This window comes from Panicum virgatum, chromosome 1N (genome assembly GCF_016808335.1).
Source record: "Panicum virgatum strain AP13 chromosome 1N, P.virgatum_v5, whole genome shotgun sequence".
In the NCBI taxonomy this organism is placed as follows: Eukaryota; Viridiplantae; Streptophyta; class Magnoliopsida; order Poales; family Poaceae; genus Panicum; species Panicum virgatum.
The window spans coordinates 50,603,342-50,630,382 of NC_053145.1; the positions used below are offsets into that span (position 1 = coordinate 50,603,342).

Genomic DNA, 27,041 nt, shown 5'->3' on the forward strand with positions numbered 1-27,041 from the left:
AGCGCTAGCAAGCATCGCAGCGCTCGATTTTCGGACCGTCTCGAGCTGCTCCACACACTCCCATGTGCGTGGGTCCTACCAAATATTAGCTGTTTTTCTTTGTTCTCCTCCCCGCTTCACTCGTCTCATCTTTTCTCAATCCTATTTTTCCCTCTTTAATCTTTATCCATCACATCGGCGGACCTGGGCCGCTCGCCGAGTTGTTGGGAGCGACGCGGCACGAGCACGGCGAGCGGTGGGCCGGATGCTTGTTTTTTCCTTTTTTTCCTCCCAAAAAATTGTTGCAACGGATGCATAACTTTGTTAATGGAGAAATTATATTTATGTTACTTTTCTTTTTCTATGTTAGTTTTGGCTTCTCTCTGCATAAATTATATACATAACTTATATACGTAACTTTTTATATAAATTATTTAACTTATTTTGCATAAGTTATATCAATATTTCTCCCTTCTGAGAACTATCTTTTGCACAACTTTTTTCTCTTCAAATTTGTTTTGCAACAAAGTTTTGATGGGAATGTTATATATACGATTCTTCCCATAAAAGTTATGCAACAAAGTTTATATGATTCTTCCCATAAAAGATATATATAAATTCATCATATAAACATGTTTTCATACTTTAGCTACATAAGTTTGTTGTATAATATTTTTCCTTCTTTTGTGATACATCTAAGTACATTTTTTTCTTTATACTTTTTTATGCATACTAATTTATGTATATAAATTATACATATAACTGTGCTGACCTGCATGCAGTAACGTATGTGGGGTGTGGGTGGCGAAGTCGCCCAAAGGAAAATTGGGGCTGGTGTCTGGTGTCGTTTTTAATTGCATCGTGAAGCGTGCGAAATCAAAACACGAGAAATTCCGCGGGAATGACGCCTGGGTGCGAGGCCGGGTGGTTGCGACTTGCGAGTGCGGGTGGAGCTAGCCTAATTGATCATGGAAGCCGAAAAGCGAAAGGGAACGACACCGAATCCAAAAATGGAAATTTTTGAGCTGTTGGAAATCGTTTGCTGGTTGAGCTCCTGGCGCGCGCGCGAATTTGGAATCCCCTATGTATGTGAGACGATTTGGTCAATATGTTCTCTCCGTTTTTTTTTTAGAGACAGAGAGGGGCTGCAATGGGGGCAGAGAGGCAAAGTCAACGTAATGCTCACGAAATCAATCAAACAAACCTGAGCCCGAGGTTAACAAGACGACTTTGCTTTGCATGGAGCCTGAACTGCAGGAATATGCCTGGCAGACAGAGATCAGCAAAGCAGCTAGCCTCTACCCATCACCATAGACAGACAGACAATGCTCTCACCAATCCAAGCAACATAACACAAAAGAGCGAAGGATGAGACACCTGTGCCTGTGAAATTCATACGGTTGTTTCAGTCTTTCAGACGCTATGCTGAAACCGAATAATCGACAGCTGCAGATGCACTTCTTATTGCAACGGGATAACGGCCAACCCATGGGCATTACATCAGTCTTACTCTGCTAGAATCGTGCCAACATGGCACAGTTCGACCAACATCTGACAGATGTAGTCAAAAGTGGTCTTCTAACTTTTTTTTTTGAAAGAGGCAAGCTCTGCTTATATTGAAAGCAATAAGAGGTTCAAGTACAGCACTGGGATAACCAGTTTTCCAGACAGAACAACAAAAGGCGAAAACGAAAACGAACTAAAGTTCAACGATATCCGTAAAAGAAGAAGCCAACGGGGCGTAGTCCTTAATCCAACTTCCTATCTTCAGCATCGGCTCCGCCAGCTTCACTTGATCACTCTGCTTCAGAAGCCGCAACCATTTCTGCATGAATGATATAGCATTGTATAGAATATCAATTGGATTGTTAGGGAAAATCCTCTCGATCGCCATTTTGTTGCGTGTCTTCCAAATAGACCACGCAATGACACTGAAGAGAAAAAGGCCTAAGTGCCCCTTCACCCCAAACATACGTGGGAGCTTGCACCCCTGCAGGTCATCCCAAGATCTGGGAGATGAGTCCCAACCAAAAACCAAGCGCAGACCACACCAAATAAAACGTGAGAGAGAGCAATTAAAGAAAATATGGTCAGTAGTCTCTACTTTCCCACAAAGACAGCAATGATAGCTTCCTTTCCACCCTCTTTTGCTAAGGGCAGCAGCAGACTGGAGTTTATTGTGAGCCAATTGCCACATAAAAATTTTAATTTTTAGAGGGAGTTTTGTCTTCCATATGCTGTCGGCCGCATTTAAGCACACTCCCCTGTGAGTAATCATCCTGTAAAGAGAGCTAGTTGAGAAAGACTTGGATTTGTCAAGAGCCCATTCAACCTCATCATCCAGAGAGGAGAGTTGAAATGGTTGGAGAATGCTCATCAGATGTTGCCATTCAGTTGCTTCCCTAGGTGAGAGACTCCTTCTGAGTTCCACCTTCCATTCCCTGTCAGAGTATCAATTGTTTACCGTGATCTCAGGGTTTCTGCAAATGTTAAACAAAGCCGGGAACTGCACATGCAGCGGAGCTTCTCCCAACCAGATATCATGCCAGAAGGATGTTTTAATCCCATTATGGACTCGGTGAATAGCCCCCCATTTGAACAAATGCTTCACCTTGTGTAAGCCCTTCCAAAACTGAGATGACCCATTCACCCTTGAGGCAAAAAAAATTACCGTCTGGCATATATTTGGCTTTAAGCAGTCTATACCATAAGCTCTCATCCCCTTTCATGATTTTCCATATCCATTTGACTAAGAGGCAGTCATTCATGATCTTGGTATTTATAATGCCCAGACCACCTTGGTCCTTGGGTCTACTAACCGACTCCCAACTAGCCATATGATATTTTGCCTCATTTCCAGCTCCTTGCCAGAAAAAGCTTCCTCGGATCGAGTCCATCTTTTGATGAACTCCTTTGGGAATCAAGTAAAACCCCATAGTGTAAATCGGGAGACTAGATAGGCAGGAGTTGGTTAGCACCAATTTCCCCCCGGAGGACAGGTGTTTCCCTTTCCAAGGATCTAGACGTTTGGCCATTTTCTGCTGTAAACCAAGGAAGGAAGAAATTCCTAATCTGGAGTCAGAGATAGGAATGCCCAAGTATTTCATAGGCCAAGTACCCAGCTTGCAATTTAACATGTTAGCTCGAGTCTCTAATTCTTCTTGACACATACCAAAGCCGTAGACGTCACTCTTGTGGAAATTAATCTTCAGCCCCGAAAGCCATTCGAAGCAATATAAGATCAATTTTAGATTGATGGTTGAATGTTCAGAGCCATCTATCATTATTACTGTATCATCTGCATATTGGATATGGGAGATCCCGCTTGGGACTAAATCAGCTAACACGCTGTTGATATGCCCTTTCTGAACAGCTTTGTCCAATAACGCACTCAAAGCATCTGCTACTAAGTTGAACATGAGAGGTGATAGAGTTTTTTCGCCTTCTGCCGTTGGCAAATTGGTGAAAGAAACCAGTGTTGGAGTCCCCTTCCAACAGCCATTTTGCATCACTTCTTTGTTTCCAATGAATTTCCTCAGCTTGATAAATCTGTTCAAGGGCACTTTCCAGACCATATCTGGTTTGCCATTCCTCAGTCGACAAGCCAACCGAATCAGCTAGCTTATCAAGTTGATTCAGCTGAAGTAGGATTTCCTCCCTGGCAATCCTATTTTCACCTGCTTTCTTGGCCCCCCAGCCTTTCAGGAACTGTCTTAACATACAAATACTGCCATGCCAAGCTTCCAAAGAATAACAATCAGAGGGTCTTCTATTTTTAGAGGCCTGCCACTTTTGAGTGATTAGCTCCAGGAAGTTGTGATCCAGCAGCCAATTGTTTTCAAAGTAGAAGTATCTAGGTCTGGGGGCTCCCTGCTCCCCAGAATCTAAAATGATAGGAGTATGGTCAGAACCAACCCTGGTTAGGCTCCAAGCCAGACACAAAGGGAATCTGTCCTCCCTGTCTGTCGAAATAAAAAATCTGTCTAGGTCAACCATAATTGGGCAGTGCTGCTTGTTAGTCCAAGTATATTTGACTCCAGAACGTTGGACTTCTTTCAACTGGAATTTGCCAATAAAGTTGTTGAACAGCTCACTGAGTTGATGATTATAGTTGGCGGAGTTTTTCTCATCTGCTGCTCGGATCAGGTTGAAATCGCCACCAATAACCATAGGTAAGGAGCTCTTATCACAAACATTGTCCAGCTCATTAATAAACTCAGCCGAGAGGTCATGATGAGCCGGTCCATAGACACAGACCAATTCCCATCTAAAATTTGTCAATCTGTTCCTAATAGTAGTCTGAATATAGTACTCCCCCATGGAGTGGCCCTCTGGTTCTAGGGTGTCATCCTTAACTCCTAGAAGGATACCACCTGATTTACCTCGGGAAGGAAGCCAATTCCAGACAAAAGGTAAACCACCAGAAAGCTCATGCAGTAAGTGACTAGAGAAATCCAATTTGATAGTTTCCAACAAGCCTAAAACATCAACCTTCTCTGCAAGCACATGTTCTCTAACTTGCCTCCTTGCAGCTTTGCCTAACCCCCTTACATTCCAAATAAGAATTTTCATTTTTTAGGTGCTTTAGTTTTAGCACCCCTAGGCTTAAGGATCTTGACCTGCATTGGGCTTCTACTAGCCTTATCTGATCCCTCTTTAGGAAGTCTACAAGAATTATCAATGACCTCCATGGCCACTTCTTGTAGCTCCTCTACTGTTTCAGGAGTGTTCCCTCTATTGCATCTAGATAAGTACTCTTTATAGTTAGCTTTGGCAATGTCATCCCTTAGAATCTCCTCAGCTTTAAAAATATTAATTTGTTCATCAAAATCATCGACCTCAAGATCTAAGTCACTCATAACTTGAGCTAACACATGATTAGGAGTGGAATTCAAAATAGTAAAGGAGTAGGATGAGGAGGAACCTGTGGGAATGGAGTCCTTCTCCTTAGCCCTCTGCATAGCTTTCTCTGCAATTGGGATCCCATCCCTAGGAATCCTTGAACTTGCTCTTGTTGCCACCACCACTCTTCTCTTCCTGTCCTTCTGAATTTTCTTCTTCTTGCTAATTGGGGAAATCCATTCTTGGGAGCTGTCCTCCTTGGCAGAATCTCCAACCTGAGTAGCCTTCATATTGTGCTCAGAGAGTTCCATCAAATCTTCTTCTTGGGTTAGGAGTTCCTCTCCCACAGAGTCTGACTCCACATTCAGTATTGGCCACTTACTAGCCTCCAAGAGATATGTTCCCTGGTCATTATGAACCAAAATCTTCTCATCTGGGATAATAGCTGTTGCATGCAGCAAACCATCACCCTTGTCACAGCCTGCCTGTTGCACTTCCTCCATTGGTTGTTGTGGAGCTTCCCTTGGGATTCCTCTCTCAGTCGACACAGCTTCAACATTAGTAGGCAACACAGTGATATTAGGAGAAGTGTCATCAGGGAATTCTACAGAATCATTTTCCTTGTGGTTGGCATTGTCAGGTGATCCATCCCTGATCAGATCTTCCATACTATCCTCCTGAGAGTCACCTTGACTAACCTCAGAGTATCCAGTGAACTTGTCCCCTCCAGCAGAGTCTTTTTCTTTTGGACCTTTGTTTTTACCTTGATCAGTGTCATCATTGTCCCCATATTTGTCCTGAAATTTACTGCCACCAGCAGAGTTCCCAACTGTCTTCAGGGATTTGTAATGGTGACCTTCAACCATGAACTTCACCTCATATCCAATATCATTGAAAAAAATCTCCACAAATCCTCTGAGTTGAGAAGGGTCTCTGCAATTGACTCTTACCCTGATTGGTTCATCCCTTAGCAGACAAGTGGTCTTCTACATGGGTTGAACAAAATGATTGACAGACCTAACGCTGCGGTTACATTCGTAATCATATCAGGCACACCATCGCCGTCGAAAACGTTCTTCGCTAGTATTTCTTCAGAGCTTCGGGTCGCTCTTTGGAGCTTCAGTGCTGGTGCTGGTGCTGGAGCTTGGCTCGGCATGAGAAAACTTCTTTACTCTCTGCATTTTGACAAAGGAGACAGAGGAAGAATATTAAGAAGCTCATCATCAGGGGCATCTTATGAGAACAGCAAGGACAGCCAGCTTTGCAAATCAGAAGGAATAAAAGCAACAAAAAAAAAACTAAGATAACCTGAGAATATAGGAGCCGGTATTTCATTGAACTGGAGGGGTAACAAAGCAGATAACAGAAGAAAAAAAATATAATCTTTGCAATGTGCTTCCTACACGAATACAAAGAGTCATGGCTTCCTGATAAAACAATATTACTCCAGCTAAAATTGCATTAGCTACTTGCATAATTTTTTTGTTCAGACAACAAATATATCTGGAGGCGCCAGCTACATTTCGCTTTAGTAAATTCAACATGACAGGTCTATTCGGAAAAGTTGTTTAATATAGTCCAAGCTCTAACTATAGTAGACAGAAAACAACAATAAATGCCTGCATATGGTGATACGGACACATTTAAATAGTTCTACAGGGAGAAACACTTCTTAAACTCTTAGCTAGCATGCCAAGTTGAAACGAAGTTGGAATTAAACAAAAAAGATTGTTTGGGTCAGAAAGTTAGTAATTTACTACTTGTTATTCCTAGAGTGCATTCACTTCGGTCATTAGCATTGCATTCAGAATCCTAGGATTTAGGACGAAATTGAACTAATTCTTGACACTTCCTATACCAATCATTCTCTTCCAAATAGGCCCTAGATTGTAAGTTTGCATGCTCACATTGCAGTTTTCAAGCACGTTCTCAGGTATATTGCCGAAAATAGTCTTCCAAGAAGAAACTTAAAAGAAAATAGAGATGACATGCAGTTGAGCTTTAGGTTGTGTTGAGGCAGTGGCGGAACTAGTATAGCTGCATGGGTGTACAGATGTACACCCAATAATTTGGACAAAAATTCAGGAAGTTTGTATATACATATACTATACAGATAACTAGGTCATACCAAGTCTATTTGAGCACAATAAGAGGAATAGGCTTGTGGGCTAGTCTGCTTGCTTTGCCCGCTGCCTCACAATTGCAATCCCTTTCTAATCCCTGTTGACTGTCGTCTGTTCTTCTCCTCATCTTCTACATCCGCCCAGCGCTGGCGCCAGACCGAGGAGCACAAGAGAGATGCTGCGGTGTCTCACCGGCCGTTGAGAAGAAATTTTACCTACGTGCTGATGATGAAGATATCATCTTCCGTTTCCAAAAGCTACATCGTCGAGTTAATTTATAACTTTTATGAGTTGATAGTTTCAAAATATTGTATGGATAATAGATTAAGGAATTATTTGTATTGTATCTTGTATCTTTTAATATTTATTTTCATAAACTCTAATTATTTATACGTGATGATTGTTCGGTTACCCCATACCTATGTACACTCAATCTTAAATTCCTGCGTCCGCCACTGTGTTGAGGACAATTCTTTCAGGAACAAGGGGGAAGAAGCAAGAAGAGGTTAGCAGCACCTTCTGTATGATGTAGACCTGGGCATCCTCCGGGCCGGGTCGGGTTCGGGTCGGGCAAAAAAAAGCCCGGTGTTTTTTCTAGCGGCCCGTGCCCGACCCGACCCGGTGGCCGGGCCGTAAAATTGAGCCCGCACCCGACCCGACAGCCAGTCGGGTCGGGTCGGGTTCGGGTCGGGTCGGGCCGGGCCTATGTAAAATGTCGGGTTCCTTCGGGTTTTTCGGGTTTCGGGTCAAAATTTTTAGCCCGTGCCCGGCCCGTCAGTCATACCGGGTCAAAATTTTTGACCCGAGCCCGCCCATCAAACTCTTCGGGTCGGGTCGGGTCGGGTCGGGCTATTTTCGGGCGGGTTGGGTTGGGTCCGTCGGGTCGGGCAGCCCATGCCCAGGTCTAGTATGATGTAGTCGCGGAGGGCGAGGCACCTGTAGCGGTCGTAGGGGACCGCGGCCACGCAGTTGAGCAACGCCAGAGACCAACACTAGGGGAGTGGAGCGCCTCGCCGCCGGGCCGCCGCCGCCCCACGCACTGGCCAGCCGGCGCGGGCCAGGGCTGCGCGCGGCACTGTGCTGCCGTGCGCCCCTCCCCTGGATCGGTCCCTCCCCATACACTCTCTCTCCCCTGGTCGCGGCCGGAGCTCGGGCCGGTGGCGGGGTCACTCTATCTCTCCCCCCTGGTCGTGGACGGAGCTCTGGCCGACGGTGGCGGTCCCGAGAGGGACCACAAAGGCGCGACGCCCTTGCATGGCCGCCGGCGGCCGAGGCTGGAGGTGGGGGCTAGCGCGGCGTCCGGGGGCTGTCCCTCCTCCCGCTCCCATGACCGTTCGTTGCCGGATGGACGGCCAGGATGTCGCGTGCTGACGTGGCCCAATGAGAGACCTCGGAATTGACCAGGAATCATATATAGAGATGTGTATACCATGGTATCCACCATGCATCGTCAAAACAACTTTTTTATGGAAAAGTCCTAAATAGAACACAAACTTGTATAAATTAAGAGAGACAAAAACCACAAATATAACTTGAGATTAAAGTTATCTTTTTTATTTCACAGTCAAGTGAACCTAAAAATATTTTAGATTATTTTTTTAGAGGGAAGGCTGCAAGAGGAGGCTTAGGCTGGCTCAAGGAACCACTTGGTTCACCAGCCCCTCATGTTTTAGGCTAATCTGAATGACAAGTCCTTAGGGATTAAATTTAACCTTTTCCATTAAGAAACCAGATGCGTGGCTGATGGTTTCAAATCTAAAAGCATATCGCCGGGAGGATTTATATTTGAAACTTTGGTCGTAAATGGTTCAAAAAGCTATAATAAATCCCAAGAAACAACTTGGAGGATTTATCCATTTTCTTTAAAAAAAAACAAATATTCCAGACTGTGTTCCCAAACCAAACTGCGCTCGAGGCTCGACCCACCCGCGAACCGGGCCGGGCCGTTCGGTTCAATCGAGCCGCGTGAACGAACCAATCGCCAGGAAATCCCTGGCGGCTTTCCTCGCCTCCTCGTCCCGACCCCAATCCAGACGACTCCACACCTTCCCTTCCGCCGCAACTCCACCCTTCTTCCTCCTCCCATCGTCGTCGGCTCGTCCCCTCCTGGGCTAGCGGCCTAGCGCGGAGCGGGGATCCATCCGGACTAGGATTCGGTTCTCCCTTTGCCGGTAAGGAAGCCCTAGCTTGCTTGGGTGCATTGCTTTTTGGGGGCGGCATTTGTTTTCCAATTTTCTCTGAGTTTTACCTGAACCCTAATGCCCCTCGTCAGGTCCGCCGCTCGCACACGATGTTTCCCTGTCACGGAGTTGCTACCGCGAATGCTCACCTGCTTGGTGTTGCTGGCGCCCGATATGGTTCCCCCGCGCGGCCGTTTCTGCGTGCTAGACCGGCGTTTCTGAGCCTGCGGGATCCTGCATTTTGTCATGAGCAGAAATCCTTCGCTTTGAGAGGTAAAATTCACTTTATTTTCTTCCTTACGAGCAATTTTAATGGTGTGAATGAATGTTGTTTATGCTTGCACTTCTCTTTGAGGACGTTATCTTTTCATTGAAAAAATGCGATCCAATTCATATCCATTCAGAGTACTCTAGTCGGCTACTGGACAGCATTGGTTGAATTATCATCTGGATATGCTTGAGTGTAATTGTGCTGCGCCTTTTGACTTATTGTTACCTCTGAGCTCTATCTCGAATTCTCGATTAGCAAGATCATTGTCCTTTCTTAATATTGTTTTGTGTGAAGAATTACGAGTTAGACATAGTGTGATCATCTGGGAACTTTTGACAATATCTATTTCGAGCTTTGTTGTATTTGTTCCACAAGTCCAATTTTTCAGTATTTGTTTTTTTTTTCAGAAAATGGAAAGTTACATGATCAAAGGAGCAAGTTAGTAAATTAATTCCAAGTTCTACATGCTCCCCTGGCAGAATATAGGTTGACTAATTTTTTTGAGATCGGTGAATTGTAGAAAGTAGTTTGTAGGATGAAATGGGTATATTATGCGTGCTTGTCTTTTAGCTCTGAAAACCCAGTGTGTTTAATAACCTGTATTATTTGTTTTACCAAAGGCAAGGGAGTCTGTAATTTTAATGTACAAAATATGTGAGTGACAGCAAAAGTTTGCTATGGTTCAGTGGGCACTTCATGGCAGTATGGCATTGGCATCTTATCTTTAGCAATGCATGATTAAATTGTTATGGAGATCACTAAATTAATGTTCTAGTCCAATTCAGCTATAAGTTGGTATTATGCTGAAGAAAATTGTATATACATGGATAGAATCTGGCCTTCACATCCTTTCATATCGATAATATACATGATGTTACAAACTAATAATTCATATTGACTTTCTTGTGATGAGTGAGGTGAAATTCTGCTTCTTTTGCAAGTTTGCAACTATCACTCATTGTGAGTACTCTTTCAAGTTATAATGAGTAGTTTTCTCTAATTAATTCGTCCTTTGTGTTAAAGTTACCTATCTACATTTTTTTGTTAATTACCTCAAAACATAAGCATTCTTCATGCGCCAACAGTTATGTTGGAATTCTTATTGATCTTCATATGACAAGAAATTTCTTCATTTCAGCTGGTGCGGATTTTCATCGTCATGTTGTATCTTCATCCTTTGCAAAGTATGATCCCATCAAGGGCATCAAGCCGCTGCCATTCCCAAAATTGCGCCCAAGAACTCAAGTTGGTTGTCAGGCATCTTTGTCATCATTCAGCTATCCTGAGTTAACTTCCAAACCTAAATGGTGGTGGAGGTCCCTGGCATGTGTGCCTTATCTTCTGCCACTGCACAACATGTGGACATACGCAGATGCTATCTTCCAGCTTCATCCATATTTGCAAAGATTTAGCCTGCTTTATGCCTTCATTGATACAATGGCCCTACTCCCTGGGTGGCTTTTTCTGGTTATCTTCTTGACCATATACTTCTTTGTTGTCAGGCGGAAGTGGTCACCACACTTCTTGCGGTTTCACATCATATTGGCTATCCTGCTCGATACAGGCTCACAAGCTCTGGCCACAGCGTGCAACTGGAGCCCAAGCATTGTATTCCAGGGTAAACCTATGGCATATTTCTGGATGACAATGACCTTCATTCAGATCTTCACGGTTGTTGAATGCATGAGGTGTGCGCTTTCAGGGGCGTATGCTAACATTCCATTTATATCTCACACGGCATTCATCCATTCAGATCTTAACCTGTTCAGGTAGTTGATCATTGCAAAGTGCATTTTTGGAATTAAGAGGTACTGAATGGGTCTGGTGAACAACAGGACTGAATGTGCTAGGTAGTTTGGGAATGTGGACCCTTGAATAGAAAACAGACCAGAAAGGAAATTAGTGTAATTGTCACTCTTCACTGCATTGTTGCCAGTGCTGTTAACTGTGTGTTTCGGAATTTAAGCTTTAGTGGCATCCACTTCAGCGGGTCAAATCTCTAGAAATTTGAACAGATGAATGCATATCGGTCGACTCGTGCGGGGGATCTTTGTTGTGTATTCCAATCATATGCTGTTTCAGTCGAGCGATTATTTCAACACCGCTTTTTCGTGTAATGATTTTATGCGGACGCAGCATTGAACGGCTTTATTGTTCCCACGATTCAGACGATGAGAGCAGAATCGAGAATCCCCACCGCTGCGATACATTAGGAGACGGGGCTGCCCGGCCAACTGTTGTGATGAGCCATGCGTGCAGCAACTCCTGGTCGTCCGCCTAGCACGCCCGGCAAGCTCCTCGCTGCACCACACTTCTCCATGGAATAGGAAAAGGAACACCGAAAACATACTGAACATGCCAGATTGAGAGCGAAAACATGCAATCACAGAATGACTATTACATAACATGTATCTGCCAGCTCAGATGTTGACATATTTGCTGCAAAAGTATAGCCTTGGGCTTTTTGCCCAGGTACTCTGTTTCTGCTGTGCCCTACAATTCTATAGAAACATGTCCCTAAAAACGTATAAAAAGAATAAATTAGGCCGATGAACGCTCAAGAAGCACAATATGGCTTTGCTGTTCACGTTTCAAACTTTCTGATCAAGCTCAGACTGCGAGGACAGTATCCCGTGCTTCTGAGTTTTCTCACTTGGTGTTGAGTAAACCTGGCGCTCTTTCCCTCCAGGTTTCGACGACGCATTCCCATACCAAATCATGCCGATGACAGCCAGAAGCATGCCAAGGGCGACATGGAAATTGAGGCCCTCTTTGCCAAAGAAAAGGAACCCCAAGGTCAACACGAGAATCGTCTTCATGTGGCCTAGAACTTGGAATGAGACAGCTGTGAATCTTCCGATGCATATGAATTGGCTTAGGTTGGTGCCAACAGCAATTATGCATGACAGCACAATGAAGAACTGAAAAATCAGACATGTGACAAGGAAATTAGAAAGTTTTCCCCAGGTTGGTCAAGCCAACACCAAAGAGAGAAGTTATTGCATCAAGCAAAAGAGCTACTAAGATTCAAATCATATACCAAGCTCATCTCAGTGGACTGTGTATCAGGTTTAAAAAAATACCGTAGATGTTGAAAAACAGAACATTTCCTACATGTCTAAGAAGCATCAACACGAAGCAATATGCTATTTCTTATGGTCACACTAAACTATTACCAGTATTGAATACCCTGAGTATTACTTTGGATAAACAAGTCTCCAAGTCATCTTCAATATTTTCATAACCCCAATGCCAGACATTATTTCCAAGCTACACTAATCACCATAGATCCCGAAAATCTAGCTCAGACAGAATCATCGACGAGTATGAATCTTGCTCCCTCCAATAACAAAAGAGTGATGTTTCTGGGACCTATGCAGTTAACTTTGTTTAGATTGGACACATGGAAAAGATATCTTGCATTGGAAATATCTTTAGTACTATAAACTTGAAAATCCAGTCTTATAAGTATACAATGGAAGTTATGCTCAAACATGTGTTTCTGGACCATGTCAAAGGTCCCAAAACACAGACACACACTAACAAGAGGATATACAGTGCCGAAGTAGCTGGATGAAATAGATGGGTTCCTCTTGAAACAATTTTGCAACTATATAGGCAACACTGATTTGGAGTATGCATCACATACCGTAACTATTGATGTGTAGTTAAAAGTATCAACTCTTTTGTTGGTCAGCCAGAAGTCCACAAAAGGGCCCAATACTAACAGTGATGCTGCCTGAGCAGGAGCAGTATGACCTAAGAGGTTAAATGAACCGAGCGAGTACTTTCGCTGAAGGTGATGAACATACTGCAGCACAGAAGAGGAGATCAAATACATCAGCGTGATAATAATATAACATAAAGGGCTGTTGTGTGAGTGACAAGGTGGGTGGGTGTGTGTGGGGCGGGGGGGGGGGGGGGGGGGGGGGGGGCACTGCACACACTATTTAAATGAAAATCAACCAGGTCCAGCAGGTTGAATTTTATTTAGTTATTACTAAACTTCTCTTTGAAAACTAACAAGGGACAAAAGATTCTTCTGCTCACTAGACCTCCAAGAACAGAGAAAATCTAGATTTCAGGATAAGTCTCCAGAAAGTTCGAAAATTCGGTACACAATACTTTCATTAGAAACTATAAAATTCAAACTGCTAAGTTAGAAGTCAAGCTATACAAATAAGGGTTGAAGCAGAATTTCTATCATTAGGAAAAATGGATTATGCAGGTATATGCATAACAAATGACAACTCCTGATATCAAGAATACTCACATGCTGTTGTAGCGCTGTGCTCCAAACAGCTATTACTGCCGCTAATAACCCTTGAGAGTTCACACTAACATCAGTCACAGTACATACAGCAACCCCTACCAGGACAAGCACTATACTGAGCTTTGTATCTCTCGAGTAACGGACTTTGTCAAATAGGATTTCCAGAATGCACAAAACTGGAATGATACACAACTTCGCAATCTGAAAAAGCAAGACACACAGTTCACTACATACATTTTGAATCATATACTGACAAAATACCAAAGTTACTGTCTTCACCTGATAGAATCCAACCGAGTTCCACATCAAACTAACATTCATTCCAACGATGGATAGGTTTGCAAAAAAGACAAACTTTACTAGTTCCAGTAATGGCAAATAGGATGGCTGAATATATCCAAGCCATTTCATTACTTGTGTCATCAAGGTTGTGGTTGCAAAGTGAAGTCCAGTCAGTGTTGTAGCTGTACAACCAAACAGCAGAAAACAACATGAGTACAAGACATCTGATAGTCCAATTCTAGATAAAAGTGATAAGACGCATGGAAAACATGAATAAAGATTAAGGCACTGTCAGTGTCTTACCAAAACTAAAACCATGTGTTGCCATCAAGGCTTTGTTGACCATGATGATACCAACTGATGTTACAACATTGAACATCCATGCCCCAGCATCTAATGCTGCTTTTCTCTCTGCCTTGCTTCCTGGTGCCATACCTTCTTGACATGTAGAGTCCAACCCAATTTTCTAAGAATCAGATCAGACAATCCACCTTCCAAACAAATTGCAACTGAAAGTCAGTTTGACAATCAAACACAATGGCATCAGCACTCATAATCGAACAGGTATCACCTAATACAACTCAAAACTCTGAAATAAAAGCTCTTGCTCCCTCCCCCCTTCCCCCTCTCTCTGGCTGACTTTGCAGTGGAACTGCCCCCAGAATTAGAAATTGGTGAATGCAAAAAGAAAATTTTGAGGCACGCACCCTTGCTAGCTAAGCAAGCTAGGAGTGTGCGGAGTTGCCATCATCTGCATCCACTTTCCCATTGAAATCCCTTGCCTACTTAATTTATGAGTCTGCTGAACCTTGATCCGTGGATGAGACTTTTCATTAGCTCGCTATTCTCTATATGCCGAAATTTTGTATTTGGGGGGCATATCCTCCGCTTTAGAGACAGACCGTAAATCACCAATACAACAGGCAAAGCCAACAATTATCGCTACTTCAAGCACTGTGAACGAAGTTACACGATCCAAACAGACTGAAGTTTAATCTATTCACTATTCTTTTCCGTTTTCTTGGCTGTATGAATTCTCAGTGCACAGCTTAGGTACAAAAGGAGGAAACTCTAGCCTTGGCATGATGTACGATCAGGAACTCCTGTGCCATCTAAGATGGCACATATTTTCTGCCTAAGAACGGCAGGAAATTCTTGGTGACTAACAAGTAATACCACTAGTGATTCAGGACTACTTGGAACAGTTAGGAAGAAAGACCATAGAACACTGGGCATACTTTAACGCGGGGCATGGCTGAAGAAGAACCCAGTCGAACCAGGGGCGGACCCAGCACAGGACATGGTAAGAATTAAGATCCGAATACAAATAGATTTGTTAGGGTTTGGGGTGCTCCGTTTCGCACAGCAGAAGGGAAGAAAAGGGGCAGGCATACCTGGTGGATGCTCCTCGCCGGCAAAGGGCCGGGCGAATTCGTGACGAATGGCGCTGCCGCTGGCCCAGTGGTCGCAGCCAGAAAAAGAACACCAAGGGAGGAGGAAAGTGGGGAAGAAACAGAGATGAGTCTGAGCGGAGGGCTGTCAACGAGCCGAACTCGAGCGAGACTAGCGTCTCGAGCCGAGCTCGATACGAGCCTGAGATCCCGCCGAGCCTGCAGCCAAGCTCCAACTCGGTGCGCGATGTTTGTGCAGATTACCTCGTTGAAAGCTCACGGCAGAGCGGATCGATGACAGACAGCTAGACACATGTCATTTGTGATGTCGATAAAGCTAATTTTAATGAGAGTGTTATAAAAGTGTAACAAGAATTAAATTTACTGATATGACAGACAGCGAGAGAAATTTTATGAAATATGAGAGAAATTTTTATCCTCATAATACTTCTCTAGTTTACAATCTTGATAAATGTGCAATAACACTTCTACTAAGAGCAGGGTTAATAGTTCCGCCGGCAGCCGCCTGGAACGACTGGGGCGGTAGTAGTGGACCCGTTGTATTTAATGCACAGCAAAATGTGGCAGCGAGGAGAAATGTGTATGCAAGCGGCAGCGAATAGGAACGGGTTGGAGCCTTTATCCTTGAGCGGGCGTTTCGCGAGCCGCTGGCGTCATTCTCTCTCATACTTTCTCTCTCTAAATAGCTAACCATTGCGGACGCCCAATTATTGGGTATGCAGTTTCACGCTAGCAAGTCGTGAGAAGCTCGCCCTGTCCTCTCTCTGTGTTTCTCCCTCTTCCAGCTGGATTTTGTATGACATGGAGATCCGAATCGCCGGCTAACTGTAGCCATGATACTTGCTTTTAGAGCGACTCCAAGAGCTTTTGTAAATGGATTTGATTAGGTTAAAAAATAGAAAAAACTTACAAAAACTGAATCCAACAGCTTACGTAAACATCCCCATTAGCTATTCCAGTAGCCATTTCCGGTCTCTCACAAGGCAAAAATACATGCCCGCTCCGTTCGGTATCCGCCTCATCTCTCGCCCCTCGCCCCGAGCTCCAAGCTCCTTTCCGAGGTCTCCCGAGCTCCGACGTTGGCGGCAACGGCTGAATCGGCGGTCACGACGGCTGAATCGGCGACGGCGGCAGCCGATTTGAGACCGCACAGCTCCTCCCGGCAGGGACCTCCGACGCGAGCTCCCCCTCGTCCAAGATATCCGCATGCAAGGCCGCGCAGCTCCTCCCGGCGGGGACCTCCGGCTCGAGCTCCCCCTCGGCGCCGATATCTGCATGTGAGGTCGTGCAGCTCCTCCCGCGTGGGGACCTCCGGTGTCGAGCTTGCCCTGGCTGTGCGGCGGCGGGAGGAGTGGGGCGGCGTGCGAGCTTGACGACGGGAGTGGGGAGGGAGGACGAAGGAGATGATGTGGAGGCTGGGACACTGACAGGCGGGACTCGTAGAAAGGAGAGTATATGAAGAGTGGGATTTAGCTAAGCTGTTAGTTCTCCAACTTTTTTGTTAGCTTTTTATTTGTTTACCTATTCTTTTATCTAGTCATTTATCTAGGAATTAACTAATTTCTTGGAGTTGCTCTTAGTTGGTATCAGCTGCTCTCCAAGAAAAATGGCTAGGTAGCGGACGAGTGTGCCGAGACGTCACCACCATCTTTGCTCATGACCGAGGATACTTCACGAACTCCGAAGGTCATCATGACGAATGAGGAATGACGCTGAGTAATAAAGATCTCCCTTCTTCTCGCACCAAAAGAAAAAGAAAAGAAAAGGTATCCATGACATCCTTCGTTCCTTGGTTACTCACTCCAACACTGCATTTCAGTTGCGAGCACGGAGCGCCAGCGCTCACAATTCACGAGTGCCGGCCGGCCGGCCAGTCCTCACCTTCCACTTGCAGAATGCAGAATTGCAGAGCACCCCGCATCTCATGCCAGTGGGATGTCGCCGCGCAACCAACCGGCTGACCGCTCATCGGCAGCCAAATTCCGCCGTGACCGGGCGAGAAGTGCTCGCTGAACCCACCGCGTAGTGGTTTGGTGCCGAGCTCACCTCCGACGCCTGCCCCACGGCACCCGGCAGCCGGGCGCGCGACGCGTCCCTGCTTGCACTAGCACGCGCTTCGGATCAGATGGCATCGCCCACCTGTCCTCCCCAACCGCTGCAATCTAGGGCTTGCGGATGACAGGTGCAGAGCAGCTGCCGCTTGGGCTTTAAGGGTCTTGTACAGTTGTACGTGCCAACGCTGCTGTCGAAATCCAAGTGTCCAACAGAGATTTGCAAATGGATCCTGTTGTTCTTCCGGTTCAGTGCTTACACGGGAACGAAGATGTGACTCTGAAGCCACGGTCTCACTCTCACAGATTGGTACGCTGGATGGCTTTGGTTCAGCACCAAAAGTGAGGACTTTCTTTCTTTCTTTCATTTTTCAGTTGAGTAAGATTGATACATGTGCCGATCGACCTAACTCGTGGAGAGGATGTTGGATGTTTTGTGCTCCACATTTCTCTTGTGCTGGGACGACGATGACCCTCGAGTTTTCTAGCTTTTTTCGCCACACACGGGTCAGTGATTTGGTCTTAAACCTCAAAAGCTCTGAAATGCTGACGGCGACTCTTTACCAACCTTTCTTCATCAATCCAACGGCCACGAGGTGCCATGCCACATCGATCCCTTGAAGGGAACAGGTATAATTCATACCCTCGACCAAAAGAAACGGGGATTTTTTTTTTGAAAAAAATGCACACTCCTGTCTGTGTGTGTTACTAATCATTATGTGAAGCATGGACTTAGGAAACTCTTGTTATCCTGTGCTCACTAATCCGGATGCAGTTTCCAGCAGTCGCGTGCAAAATCGCCATCCTGATTGCCAGCAGAGTAGCCATGTCATCAACTGTCAAGAGGAGTAGGATGCCAGCGCGGATCTCCGGGTAGGGTTGTGTGCGGCCGTACCCGGAACTGAACAGCCCAACTGCTCCAGCTTTCAGTCTCTCTGACAGCACGGCTGAACCACCGCCGCGTCTTCCCTGGCTCCTCCGCTTCCCGCCAAGCGAAAGCGCCACCCGTGCTGGCCCCATTGACGCCTTCGTCCTCAACAGGCTCCACTCCTTCCTTGCAACCAACCATACTGCTAGTATTGCCTGCACCTCATCATTGACTGGCCAGTTGTGTTTCTGCTTCCTGCTCGGCTTCCTTGCTCCTGTCATTGTGTCTTGGCTGATGGGCTAGCAATGCATCCCTATGGTGCCTGAAGAATTGCACAGCCTGATCAACCAGGAACTGGAAAAGGTTTGTCACTTGTTGGGTTTTGAGTTGCAATTTTCTCCACTAAGTCACTAGCTGTCCTGCTCTTCACTGCTCTTTCTGTTTCGAGTCATTGAAATGCTGTTTATACCTAGCTAGATTGGCCTGGTACAGCGCAGTATTCGTTAGCCTCACTTGATACAGTTTATGAGGTTTTGCGCACGGTTTGTTTCTTCATCGTAGCAATTTCAGCTCTGTAGAGATATAGCTCAGCGTGATACGGTGGTCTTCGTATACTGCAGTTTTGCCATGAACCAACTCCCTCACGAACTTACCAATATGCAGTTGTTAGAACTTAGAAGACCATAATTTCATCCTCATCCAACTAGCCGGTGTCATTTTTGTAGTTGTTTTTCTCTCATCTTTTTTTAATATAATCGACACATCTCTTGCCCGGTTCGTGTTTTTTCCTAAAGAAAATTTCATCCGCGTAAAATCAAATTTTGTGTTGGGGTTTAGACAACGTTGTGCTTTTGAATAGATGACAGATGGGGTTCAGTACGGCCCAACAATACAAAAGCATACTTCTGTAGTTTTGCTAGCTGGTCTTGGGTTTGGTGGTCATAATTTTAGAATAACAATTTTTCAATGCTTGTGATGTCAAAGAGTTAACAGCCAGTCCTTTTTTCCCCCATCGGAATGGACACGTCAACTTGTAGCGGTTGCTTCAGAACCCACACATTTCCATTTCTCCTTCACAAAAGCTTGGTGGATGGAATGGGGAACTAAAGTTCTAGTACTACTCGTCTTTAGCAGCTGTTAGGCAAAACGTGAAAAGCAAACTAATGCAGTTGTTGGGGTTTCATACATAAGCAAGAGCATCATGCAAAACTAATTGGCTTGGCCACAACTATGCTGACAGAAGTTGTTAACGTAAATCTTTGTTTAGATTGTTTGTTTATGCATATTTGTTGAACCAAATACCTTCATTGGCCAGGTTAAGCTGACACTGTTGCTTCCAGGAATGTTGTTGCTGATTGTTTTCACACAAGGGAGGAGCTGAAGAAGCAGGCAACAGGCATCAAGGGAACAATGGCTGAAATGGAAGAAGCTCTGAGATCCTGCATGGAGCGGCTGGTCATTGTCCGAGAAGAGCGGGAGCAGGTCTTCGTGGAGGCGGCCAACGAGATATCGTCGGAGAAGAAGAAAGTGCGCGAGCTCCAGCAGAAGCTGGGGGACGCGAACAAGAAGGCCGCGAAGCTCGCCGCCGAGAACAGCAGCCTCCGCAAGGCTGTCGACGCCAAGGACGCGCTGATCGTGGAGCTGCGGGAGTCCGAGGCGGCCGCGGGCGGCAAGCTCGCCGACGCGACGGCGAGGCTGGAGTCGGCGCAGAAGCAGGCCGGGTCGCTGCAGTACGAGGTGCGCATGCTGCAGAAGGAGCTGGAGGTCCGGGGCCAGGAGCGGGAGTACGACCTCAAGTCCGTCGACGCCGCGCGCCGGCACCAGGAGGAGCACCTGAAGCGGATCGCGCAGCTGGAGGCCGAGTGCCAGCGGCTGCGCGGCATGGTCCGCAAGCGGCTGCCCGGGCCGGCGGCGATCGCCAAGATGAGGGACGAGGTCGAGCAGCAGACCCCCACCGCCAGCCCGAGGCGGCCGCGCCCCGCGACGCCCTCCTCGCCGCGGTCGGCCGCGCCGTTCTCGCCGCGGACGCTGTCGCCGTCGCCGTCGCCTCGGCGCTCGGTGTCGGACGCCGAGGGCTACGCGTTCAAGCTCCGCGCCGTCGAGGACGAGAACAGGGCGCTGAAGCAGGCGCTCGCCAAGAGGGAGAGCGAGCTGCAGTTCGTGCAGATGAAGTACGCCGACGAGGCCTGCAAGCTGACGGTGATGCAGAGGCAGCTCAAGGAGCTGACAGAGGAGAACAAGCAGCTGAGTGATGCTAACTGTCAATCCACGTCTTGGGCCTCTGCTCTGATTTCTGAACTGGAGCAGTTCAGGGCTGCTAGCCAGAACGGTGCATCCATCATGGCATCATCTGAGATGAACTTGCTCCATGATTTTGCTGAGATTGAGAAAATGAAGATGGCATCAGGTGATCTAAATGGAAATGCGCCACTGGCATCTCTGAAGAAGGCTGATACGACATCGGTAAAGACACAGAAATGTGACAATGACCCTGTCGTGAATGGTACCATCCCCAATGGCCATCCTGAAAGATTTCATGATATTTGGAATCTGGTAGGGCATAAGCATGAAACAAGTGGAGAAAATATTGAAACCATTCTTGATGAGATTCAGAAGGCAATCTCTAACAAGAGAGAAGATTCAGAGTTACTGTATGATCGATCTGAAATTGAGAACAGTGTGAGAGATCTGATTGAGAAAATCACTTCCATGATTGGCACATCTGCAGGGGATAATGTTGCAAGACCAGGACCACTGTCACATGACAAGTCTGAACTTTGCAGTCGCCTTGAGCACCTGGTTCAGGTGTGTCATGATCTACTACATGGGGAAGCTAAACTTGAAAAGTTCATTGACGAGGTTTGTCTGATGCTGAAGTACATTGTGGGGCAATACTTATCGAACCAAGATCTAGGTGACAACGGGGATAGTGATGAAAAGAATTTTGATGAGGATAAGTCAACAGGTACAGTCAACACAGAAAGTACTCAGGACATCCAAAGTGCAAAAACAGCAGAAGCTCTAGATATTCAGAAAGAAGCGCAGGAAGGACCAAACCAGTCAGATGAAGACCATGTAGCCAGTGATCAAGAGCAGCTGGATGAAGAACTCGCACAAGTTGTACTTGCTCAGGATCAGGATGATAATATCCTGCCGGGTAGAAAATCAGCCTGCTGTGATGAGATAGAAAGGTAGATCAGACTGACAAGTTTGCTACCTGGATTTCTTTTGTTTTCCTTTAAAGAAACTCGTTTCAAATTTTTTCCCTAAATGATGCATATTCTTTATCATGCAGTCTTGCTGAGGCAAGTGTGCAACATTGGGCAGCTCAAGAGGAAAGCCATTTGGTAACAGTAAGTTGCCGCATCCTTGGTTGCTACACATTTTCACAGAAAAATAGTCAAATAACCTCAGCATTGTAACTTGTAACCTCCAGCTTCCTCCAGAATATCATCAAGAACTGAATTCACAGCCATTCCTTGCAGGACTCAGAAATCCTCGCAGCAGCTGACAAGCTCGCCGAGTGCCAGGAGACGATCACGATCCTAAGCAAGCAGCTGCAGGCTCTGAAGATCTCAGCAACTTCGTCAGGTCCTCTCGACGGCTCCATCTTCAACCCCAGGCCGAGCTCGGCCAAGTCCGACTACAAGCCGCAGACGCTCGCGAGCATCCTCGCCGAGGAGTTCGCCGCCTACGCCGAGGGCTCCAGGTCTCCGGCTACACCGCCGACGAGGAGCACGGCACTGGAGCAGAACAACGCTGGCGCTGACGACAAGGATGCGATGCAGATCGTCGTCCATCCGTCGTTCGCCGCCGAGCCGCGGCAGGAAGACGACGCTTCCGCTGATCCGAAGAGGAAGAAGAAGCGGGGTCAGAGCCTCCTGGGCAGGATCATGTTCAGGAAGAGAGTGGAAGGCAGCTCCTAGGCTGACCGCGCCGAAGCTGAATCCACATGGTGGGTACACTCTGCAACCTGCAGCTGCTGTGCCATGGATCCAAGAAGTACTGCTACGTTATGATCAGTGATTTTGGGCGTGTTCTGTTCAACCATTCCTTGAATTTCCTGCTCCCCGAGAGCCATCTTTTTGGCCATGCATTCTGCTTCAGAGGCGGATGCTGATGGCAACAGGCTCCGGCACATGGTGTGAGCTACGTATCTGCCTTTTTCGTCGTGGCGTACATGGACGGAATTTCTTTGTGTATTTATGAACCTCATGGTTGATGCGAGTATTAATTTATCGAAGGCGAATTCGTTCCCTTTCTTTCCCCTTATACAGGAACTTGGGTCGTGCCAGAGCTCGGCCGCCGCCGTGCGCCAAGGGTGAGCCGCACGGGCCGAAGCTCCGCAGCCTCCGCTTGCGTGCCGCAGTTCGGTAGTCGCCGCGGGCGTGCCGGAGCTTGGCCACCGCCATGGGGGAGCTGCTCGGGCGGAGCTCGGCTGCTCGGCCGCCGCCGCCACATCGGGCGTTCCGGAGCTCGGCCACCGCGGACGCACAGGCCGGAGCTTGGGCGCCGCCGCAGGAGGGGAGCCGGAGCTTGGCCGCCGGCCTCGCGCGCCGCTCCGGCCAGCCCGTGCGCGGCCGGCCGTCCCGCGGGCGCGTCGCGCGCTCGCCGCCGTCCCACAGGCCCGCGGGTTCGCCGCCGCGCGCACGGATCCGCGACGCCGCCGCTGCTCTGCCCGCCAGGCCCGCCCGCGCCGCCGCCCCACGCCACTCGCCGCTCCGAGCCTCGCTCGGACCGCCGCGCGCCGCTCCGAGCCCTACCGCGGCCGCCGCGCGCCGTTCCGAGCCCCGCCGCGCCCTCGCGACGAGCTGACGGCCTGTTGGCGGGCGCTCTCTGGAGGCGGCCGCCGCACGCATCCGGCGCGGGGGCCCGCCGTCCTGACCCGTCGGCCGCCGACGAGGGGCGCAGGGCAGCACGGCGCCGCGCACGGCCCTCACCCGCGCCGGCCGCTGCCGCGCGCCGCGAGGACCAGGCCTCGCGCCGGAGCACCGCCGCCGCGCCCCTCCGCCGCTGGACAAGTGGGGTCAGGGGCAAAATAGTCTTTTTCCACCTCATTTAACACTCCATTGACGGAATGGCGACGGAAATGGCACTGAAGCGATGAATCAAAATTTCTTCGACACCGAAGGGATTTCCAAAAATTTTGTGGCATTGAAAGAAGAGGCATCAATTTTTGTGGCACTGAAGGAATTGCCTCAAAATCTAAAGGACAAAAATTCTAAAGGTAGAAATAGTTTTGTGTGGTGGGGCTTTAGTCTTTAGAATCAGACAGTGGCGACAGACCAGTTGCAACAGCAAGTGATGAAAGGGTATTTTTCAGATTTGATTTTCATGAAGAAAAAACTAAAAAATAGCATGGGGTCAATACTTAAATGATTATTTGATTTCATTCATTGAGAAGAAATTTTACCTACGTGCTGATGATGAAGATATCATCTTCCGTTTCCAAAAGCTACTTCATCGAGTTAATTTATAACTTTTTATGAGTTGATAGTTTCAAAATATTGTATGGATAATAGATTAAGGAATTATTTGTATTGTATCTTGTATCTTTTAATATTTATTTTCATAAACTCTAATTATTTATACGTGATGATTGTTCGGTTGTCCCACACCTATGTACACTCAATCTTAAATTCCTGCGTCCGCCACTGTGTTGAGGACAATTCTTTCTGGAACAAGGGTGGAAGAAGCAAGAAGAGGTTAGCAGCACCTTCTGTATGATGCAGTCGCGGAGGGCGTCGACGAGGGCGAGGCACCTGTAGCGGTCGTAGGGGACCGCGGCCACGCAGTTGAGCAACGCCAGCGACCAACGCTGTGGGGGAGCGGAGCGCCCCGCCGCCGGGCCGCCGCCCCCCCACGCACTGGCCAGCCAGCGCGGGCCAGGGCTGCGCGCGGCACCGTGCTGCCGTGCGCCCCTCCCAATCCCAAAGGTAAAGGCAAGGAAAAGAGTTACAGTGGTGAGTCCTCGGGCTCTAAGCTAAAGCCAGCACCTAAGGCTAAATCTGGCCCTACTTCTGAGGATGAATGCTTCCACTGTCATGAAAATGGACATTGGTCTAGGAACTGCAAGAAGTACTTGGAAGAAAAGAAGAAGAAGAAGGGAAGTGAGACTTCCACTTCAGGTATAAATGTTATAGAAATTAATATTGCATTATCTTCCAGTGAATCATGGGTATTTGATACTGGATCGATGATTCACACTTGCAAATCGTTGCAGGGTCTAAGTGAGACTAGAAGATTTGCAAGAGGCGAGTTGGACGTTCGTGTCGGCAATGGCGCAAAGGTTGCGGTGTTGGCGGTCGGCACCTACTACTTGTCTCTACCCTCCGAATTAGTTTTGGAATTAAATAATTGTTATTGCATTCCTACTTTGAGCAAGAACATTATTTCTTCTTCATGTTTGGAAGAAGTTGATGATTTTAAGATTGTAATAGAGAACAAATGTTGTTCTATTTTTTGCAATGGTATTTTTTATGCTCATTGTCCATTGGTGAATGGATTATATGTTCTTGATCTTGAGGATAAATCTGTCTGTAACATTAATACTATGAGGTTTAGACCAAATGATTTGAATCCCACTTTTATTTGGCATTGTCGCTTAGCTCATATAAATGAGAAGCGCATTGAACAACTCCATAAAGATGGATTGTTAAGCTCATTTGATTTTGAATCATTTGACACATGTGAGTCTTGTTTGCTTGGAAAGATGACCAAAGCGCCTTTCACTGGTCATAGTGAGAGGGCGAGTGACTTGTTGGGACTTGTACATACCGATGTATGTGGACCAATGAGCTCAATAGCCAGAGGTGGTTTTCAGTACTTCATTACTTTCACTGATGACTTTAGTAGATATGGCTATATCTACTTAATGAGGCACAAGTCTGAAACGTTTGAAAAGTTCAAAGAATTTCAGAATGAAGTACAAAATCAATTAGGCAAGACAATTAAATTTCTGCGATCTGATCGTGGAGGAGAATATTTGAGCCTTGAATTTGGTGATCATTTGAAGCAATGTGGAATTATTCCGCAGCTAACTCCGCCCGGAACGCCTCAATGGAATGGGGTATCCGAACGGAGGAACCGAACCTTGTTGGACATGGTTAGGTCCATGATGAGCCAAGCTGATCTTCCATTGTTATTTTGGGGTTATGCTCTTGAAACTGCTGCGTTCATACTGAATAGGGTTCCAAGTAAGTCTGTTGAGAAGACACCATATGAGATATGGACTGGGAAGCGTCCCGGATTATCTTTTCTCAAAGTTTGGGGATGTGAGGCTTATGTCAAATGTTTGATGTCAGATAAGCTCACTCCAAAGTCAGACAAATGTTTTTTTGTGGGGTATCCTAAGGAAACGAAAGGATATTATTTTTACAATAAGGCGGAAGGAAAAGTATTTGTCGCTCGCAATGGTGTTTTCTTAGAAAATGAGTTTCTCTCAAAAGGATTTAGTGGGAGCAAGGTGCAACTTGAAGAAATTCCGGAAACCCCCGAAACTGTTTCAGCACCCACTGAAGATCCACGGGATGTGCAAGATGTTGCACAATCCGTAGTTGAGGCACCAGCCCCACGAAGGTCTATAAGGGCACGTTGTGCTACTGACAAGCTCAACCTCCTTATTACGGAGGAGCGTCACGTATTATTGATGGAAAATGATGAGTCCTTGATCTACAAAGAAGCAATGATGGGACCCGACTCCGACAAATGGCTTGAAGCCATGGAATCCAAGTTAAAATCCATGCATGATAATCAAGTTTGGAACTTGATCGATCAAATTGACAGTGTAAGACCTGTCGACTGTAAGTGGATTTTAAAGAAAAAATTAGACATGGATGGAAATGTTCACATCTATAAGGCACGATTGGTGGCGAAAGGTTTCCGGCAAATTCAAGGTGTTGACTATGAGGAAACCTTTTCGCCCGTCGCAATGCTAAAGTCTGTTCGGATTCTCCTAGCAATTGCCGCATATTATGACTATGAGATATGGCAAATGGATGTCAAAACCGCTTTCCTTAATGGACATCTAAGTGAGGATGTGTATATGACACAACCTGAAGGTTTTGTCGATCCTAAAAATACTGGGAAAATATGTAAGCTTCAGAGGTCCATCTATGGATTGAAGCAAGCATCTCGGAGTTGTAATATTCGTTTTGATGAAGTAGTCAAAGGGTTTGGCTTCATCAAGAATGGAGATGAGCCTTGTGTTTACAAAAATGCTAGTGGGAGCGCACTTGTGTTTCTGGTCCTATATGTGGATGACATATTACTGATCGGAAATGATATTCCTATGCTTGAAGCCGTTAAAACCTTATTGAAAAAGAGTTTTTCGATGAAGGATTTAGGAGAGGCGGCTTACATTCTGGGTATTAGGATCTATAGAGATAGATCAAAAAGGCTAATTGGATTAAGCCAAGATACGTACATTGACAAGATATTGAATCGGTTCAATATGCAAGATTCCAAGAAAGGTTTTTTGCCAATGTCACATGGCATTACTCTAAGCAAGAGTCAGTGTGCTACGACACCTGATGAGCAAAAGAGGATGAGTACGATTCCTTATGCTTCAGCCATAGGGTCGATCATGTATGCTATGCTTTGCACGCGCCCAGATGTTTCCTTTGCTCTAAGTGTTACGAGCAGGTATCAGTCAGATTTCGGTGAAGCTCACTGGACAATTGTAAAGAGTATCCTTAAGTACTTTAGAAGAACTAAGGATATGTTCCTAATATTTGGAGGCGAAGATGAGCTCCTTGTAAA

General features: G+C 46.5%; 4 protein-coding genes across 7 annotated transcripts; 2 read left to right on the forward strand and 2 right to left on the reverse strand.

Annotated features, from left to right (window-relative positions):
- Positions 1 to 1,359: 1,359 nt before the first annotated feature.
- LOC120656450 lies at positions 1,360 to 7,167 on the reverse strand. The gene is made up of 3 exons (XM_039934543.1): positions 6,950 to 7,167; positions 4,904 to 5,996; positions 1,360 to 1,804 (listed from the first exon to the last, which is right to left on the reverse strand). The coding sequence occupies exons 2-3, from the start codon at positions 5,685 to 5,687 to the stop codon at positions 1,776 to 1,778; spliced, it is 813 nt and encodes a 270-aa protein (XP_039790477.1). The 5' UTR covers positions 5,688 to 5,996; positions 6,950 to 7,167; the 3' UTR covers positions 1,360 to 1,775.
- A 1,748-nt stretch (positions 7,168 to 8,915) lies between these two features.
- LOC120656451 (protein TIC 20-I, chloroplastic-like) lies at positions 8,916 to 11,461 on the forward strand. The gene is made up of 3 exons (XM_039934544.1): positions 8,916 to 9,115; positions 9,217 to 9,397; positions 10,534 to 11,461. The coding sequence occupies exons 2-3, from the start codon at positions 9,235 to 9,237 to the stop codon at positions 11,166 to 11,168; spliced, it is 798 nt and encodes a 265-aa protein (XP_039790478.1). The 5' UTR covers positions 8,916 to 9,115; positions 9,217 to 9,234; the 3' UTR covers positions 11,169 to 11,461.
- A 281-nt stretch (positions 11,462 to 11,742) lies between these two features.
- LOC120656448 (UDP-rhamnose/UDP-galactose transporter 6-like) lies at positions 11,743 to 15,525 on the reverse strand. 3 transcript variants are annotated; one of them, XM_039934542.1, is made up of 6 exons: positions 15,345 to 15,516; positions 14,254 to 14,459; positions 13,948 to 14,132; positions 13,669 to 13,869; positions 13,045 to 13,206; positions 11,743 to 12,316 (listed from the first exon to the last, which is right to left on the reverse strand). In XM_039934542.1, exons 2-6 carry the CDS (start codon positions 14,381 to 14,383, stop codon positions 11,987 to 11,989), a joined length of 1,008 nt encoding a protein of 335 aa, XP_039790476.1. In that variant the 5' UTR covers positions 14,384 to 14,459; positions 15,345 to 15,516; the 3' UTR covers positions 11,743 to 11,986. The 3 variants fall into 3 exon arrangements, with proteins under 3 accessions (XP_039790476.1, XP_039790474.1, XP_039790475.1); XM_039934541.1 differs by having other exon boundaries at positions 11,759 to 12,316; positions 14,254 to 14,441; positions 15,345 to 15,491; XM_039934540.1 differs by having other exon boundaries at positions 13,669 to 14,132; positions 14,254 to 14,441; positions 15,345 to 15,525.
- A 2,007-nt stretch (positions 15,526 to 17,532) lies between these two features.
- On the forward strand, positions 17,533 to 22,549 carry LOC120656446 (filament-like plant protein 7). Of its 2 annotated transcripts, none has more exons than XM_039934538.1 (5): positions 17,533 to 18,043; positions 18,189 to 18,644; positions 19,597 to 21,472; positions 21,577 to 21,634; positions 21,767 to 22,538. In XM_039934538.1, exons 3-5 carry the CDS (start codon positions 19,692 to 19,694, stop codon positions 22,205 to 22,207), a joined length of 2,280 nt encoding a protein of 759 aa, XP_039790472.1. In that variant the 5' UTR covers positions 17,533 to 18,043; positions 18,189 to 18,644; positions 19,597 to 19,691; the 3' UTR covers positions 22,208 to 22,538. The 2 variants fall into 2 exon arrangements, with proteins under 2 accessions (XP_039790472.1, XP_039790471.1); XM_039934537.1 differs by having other exon boundaries at positions 17,539 to 18,043; positions 19,622 to 21,472; positions 21,767 to 22,549.
- The last annotated feature ends 4,492 nt before the right edge of the window (positions 22,550 to 27,041 follow it).

Coding starts and splice junctions, on each gene's coding strand:
- LOC120656450 (XM_039934543.1), bottom strand. CDS start 5,687: ATGGTTGAAGGTCACCATTACAAATCCCTGAAGACAGTTGGGAACTCT. Junction 1,805..4,903: donor GAAGGACTCCATTCCCACAG/GTTCCTCCTCAT, acceptor TCATTCATGCAG/AAATGGTTGCGGCTTCTGAA.
- LOC120656451 (XM_039934544.1), top strand. CDS start 9,235: ATGTTTCCCTGTCACGGAGTTGCTACCGCGAATGCTCACCTGCTTGGT. Junction 9,398..10,533: donor GAAATCCTTCGCTTTGAGAG/GTAAAATTCACT, acceptor TCTTCATTTCAG/CTGGTGCGGATTTTCATCGT.
- LOC120656448 (XM_039934540.1), bottom strand. CDS start 14,383: ATGGCACCAGGAAGCAAGGCAGAGAGAAAAGCAGCATTAGATGCTGGG. Junction 13,207..13,668: donor GCACAGCGCTACAACAGCAT/GTGAGTATTCTT, acceptor TCTGTGCTGCAG/TATGTTCATCACCTTCAGCG. Junction 12,317..13,044: donor ACTACACATCAATAGTTACG/GTATGTGATGCA, acceptor CTGATTTTTCAG/TTCTTCATTGTGCTGTCATG.
- LOC120656446 (XM_039934538.1), top strand. CDS start 19,692: ATGGCTGAAATGGAAGAAGCTCTGAGATCCTGCATGGAGCGGCTGGTC. Junction 21,473..21,576: donor TGCTGTGATGAGATAGAAAG/GTAGATCAGACT, acceptor TTTATCATGCAG/TCTTGCTGAGGCAAGTGTGC. Junction 21,635..21,766: donor AGGAAAGCCATTTGGTAACA/GTAAGTTGCCGC, acceptor CATTCCTTGCAG/GACTCAGAAATCCTCGCAGC.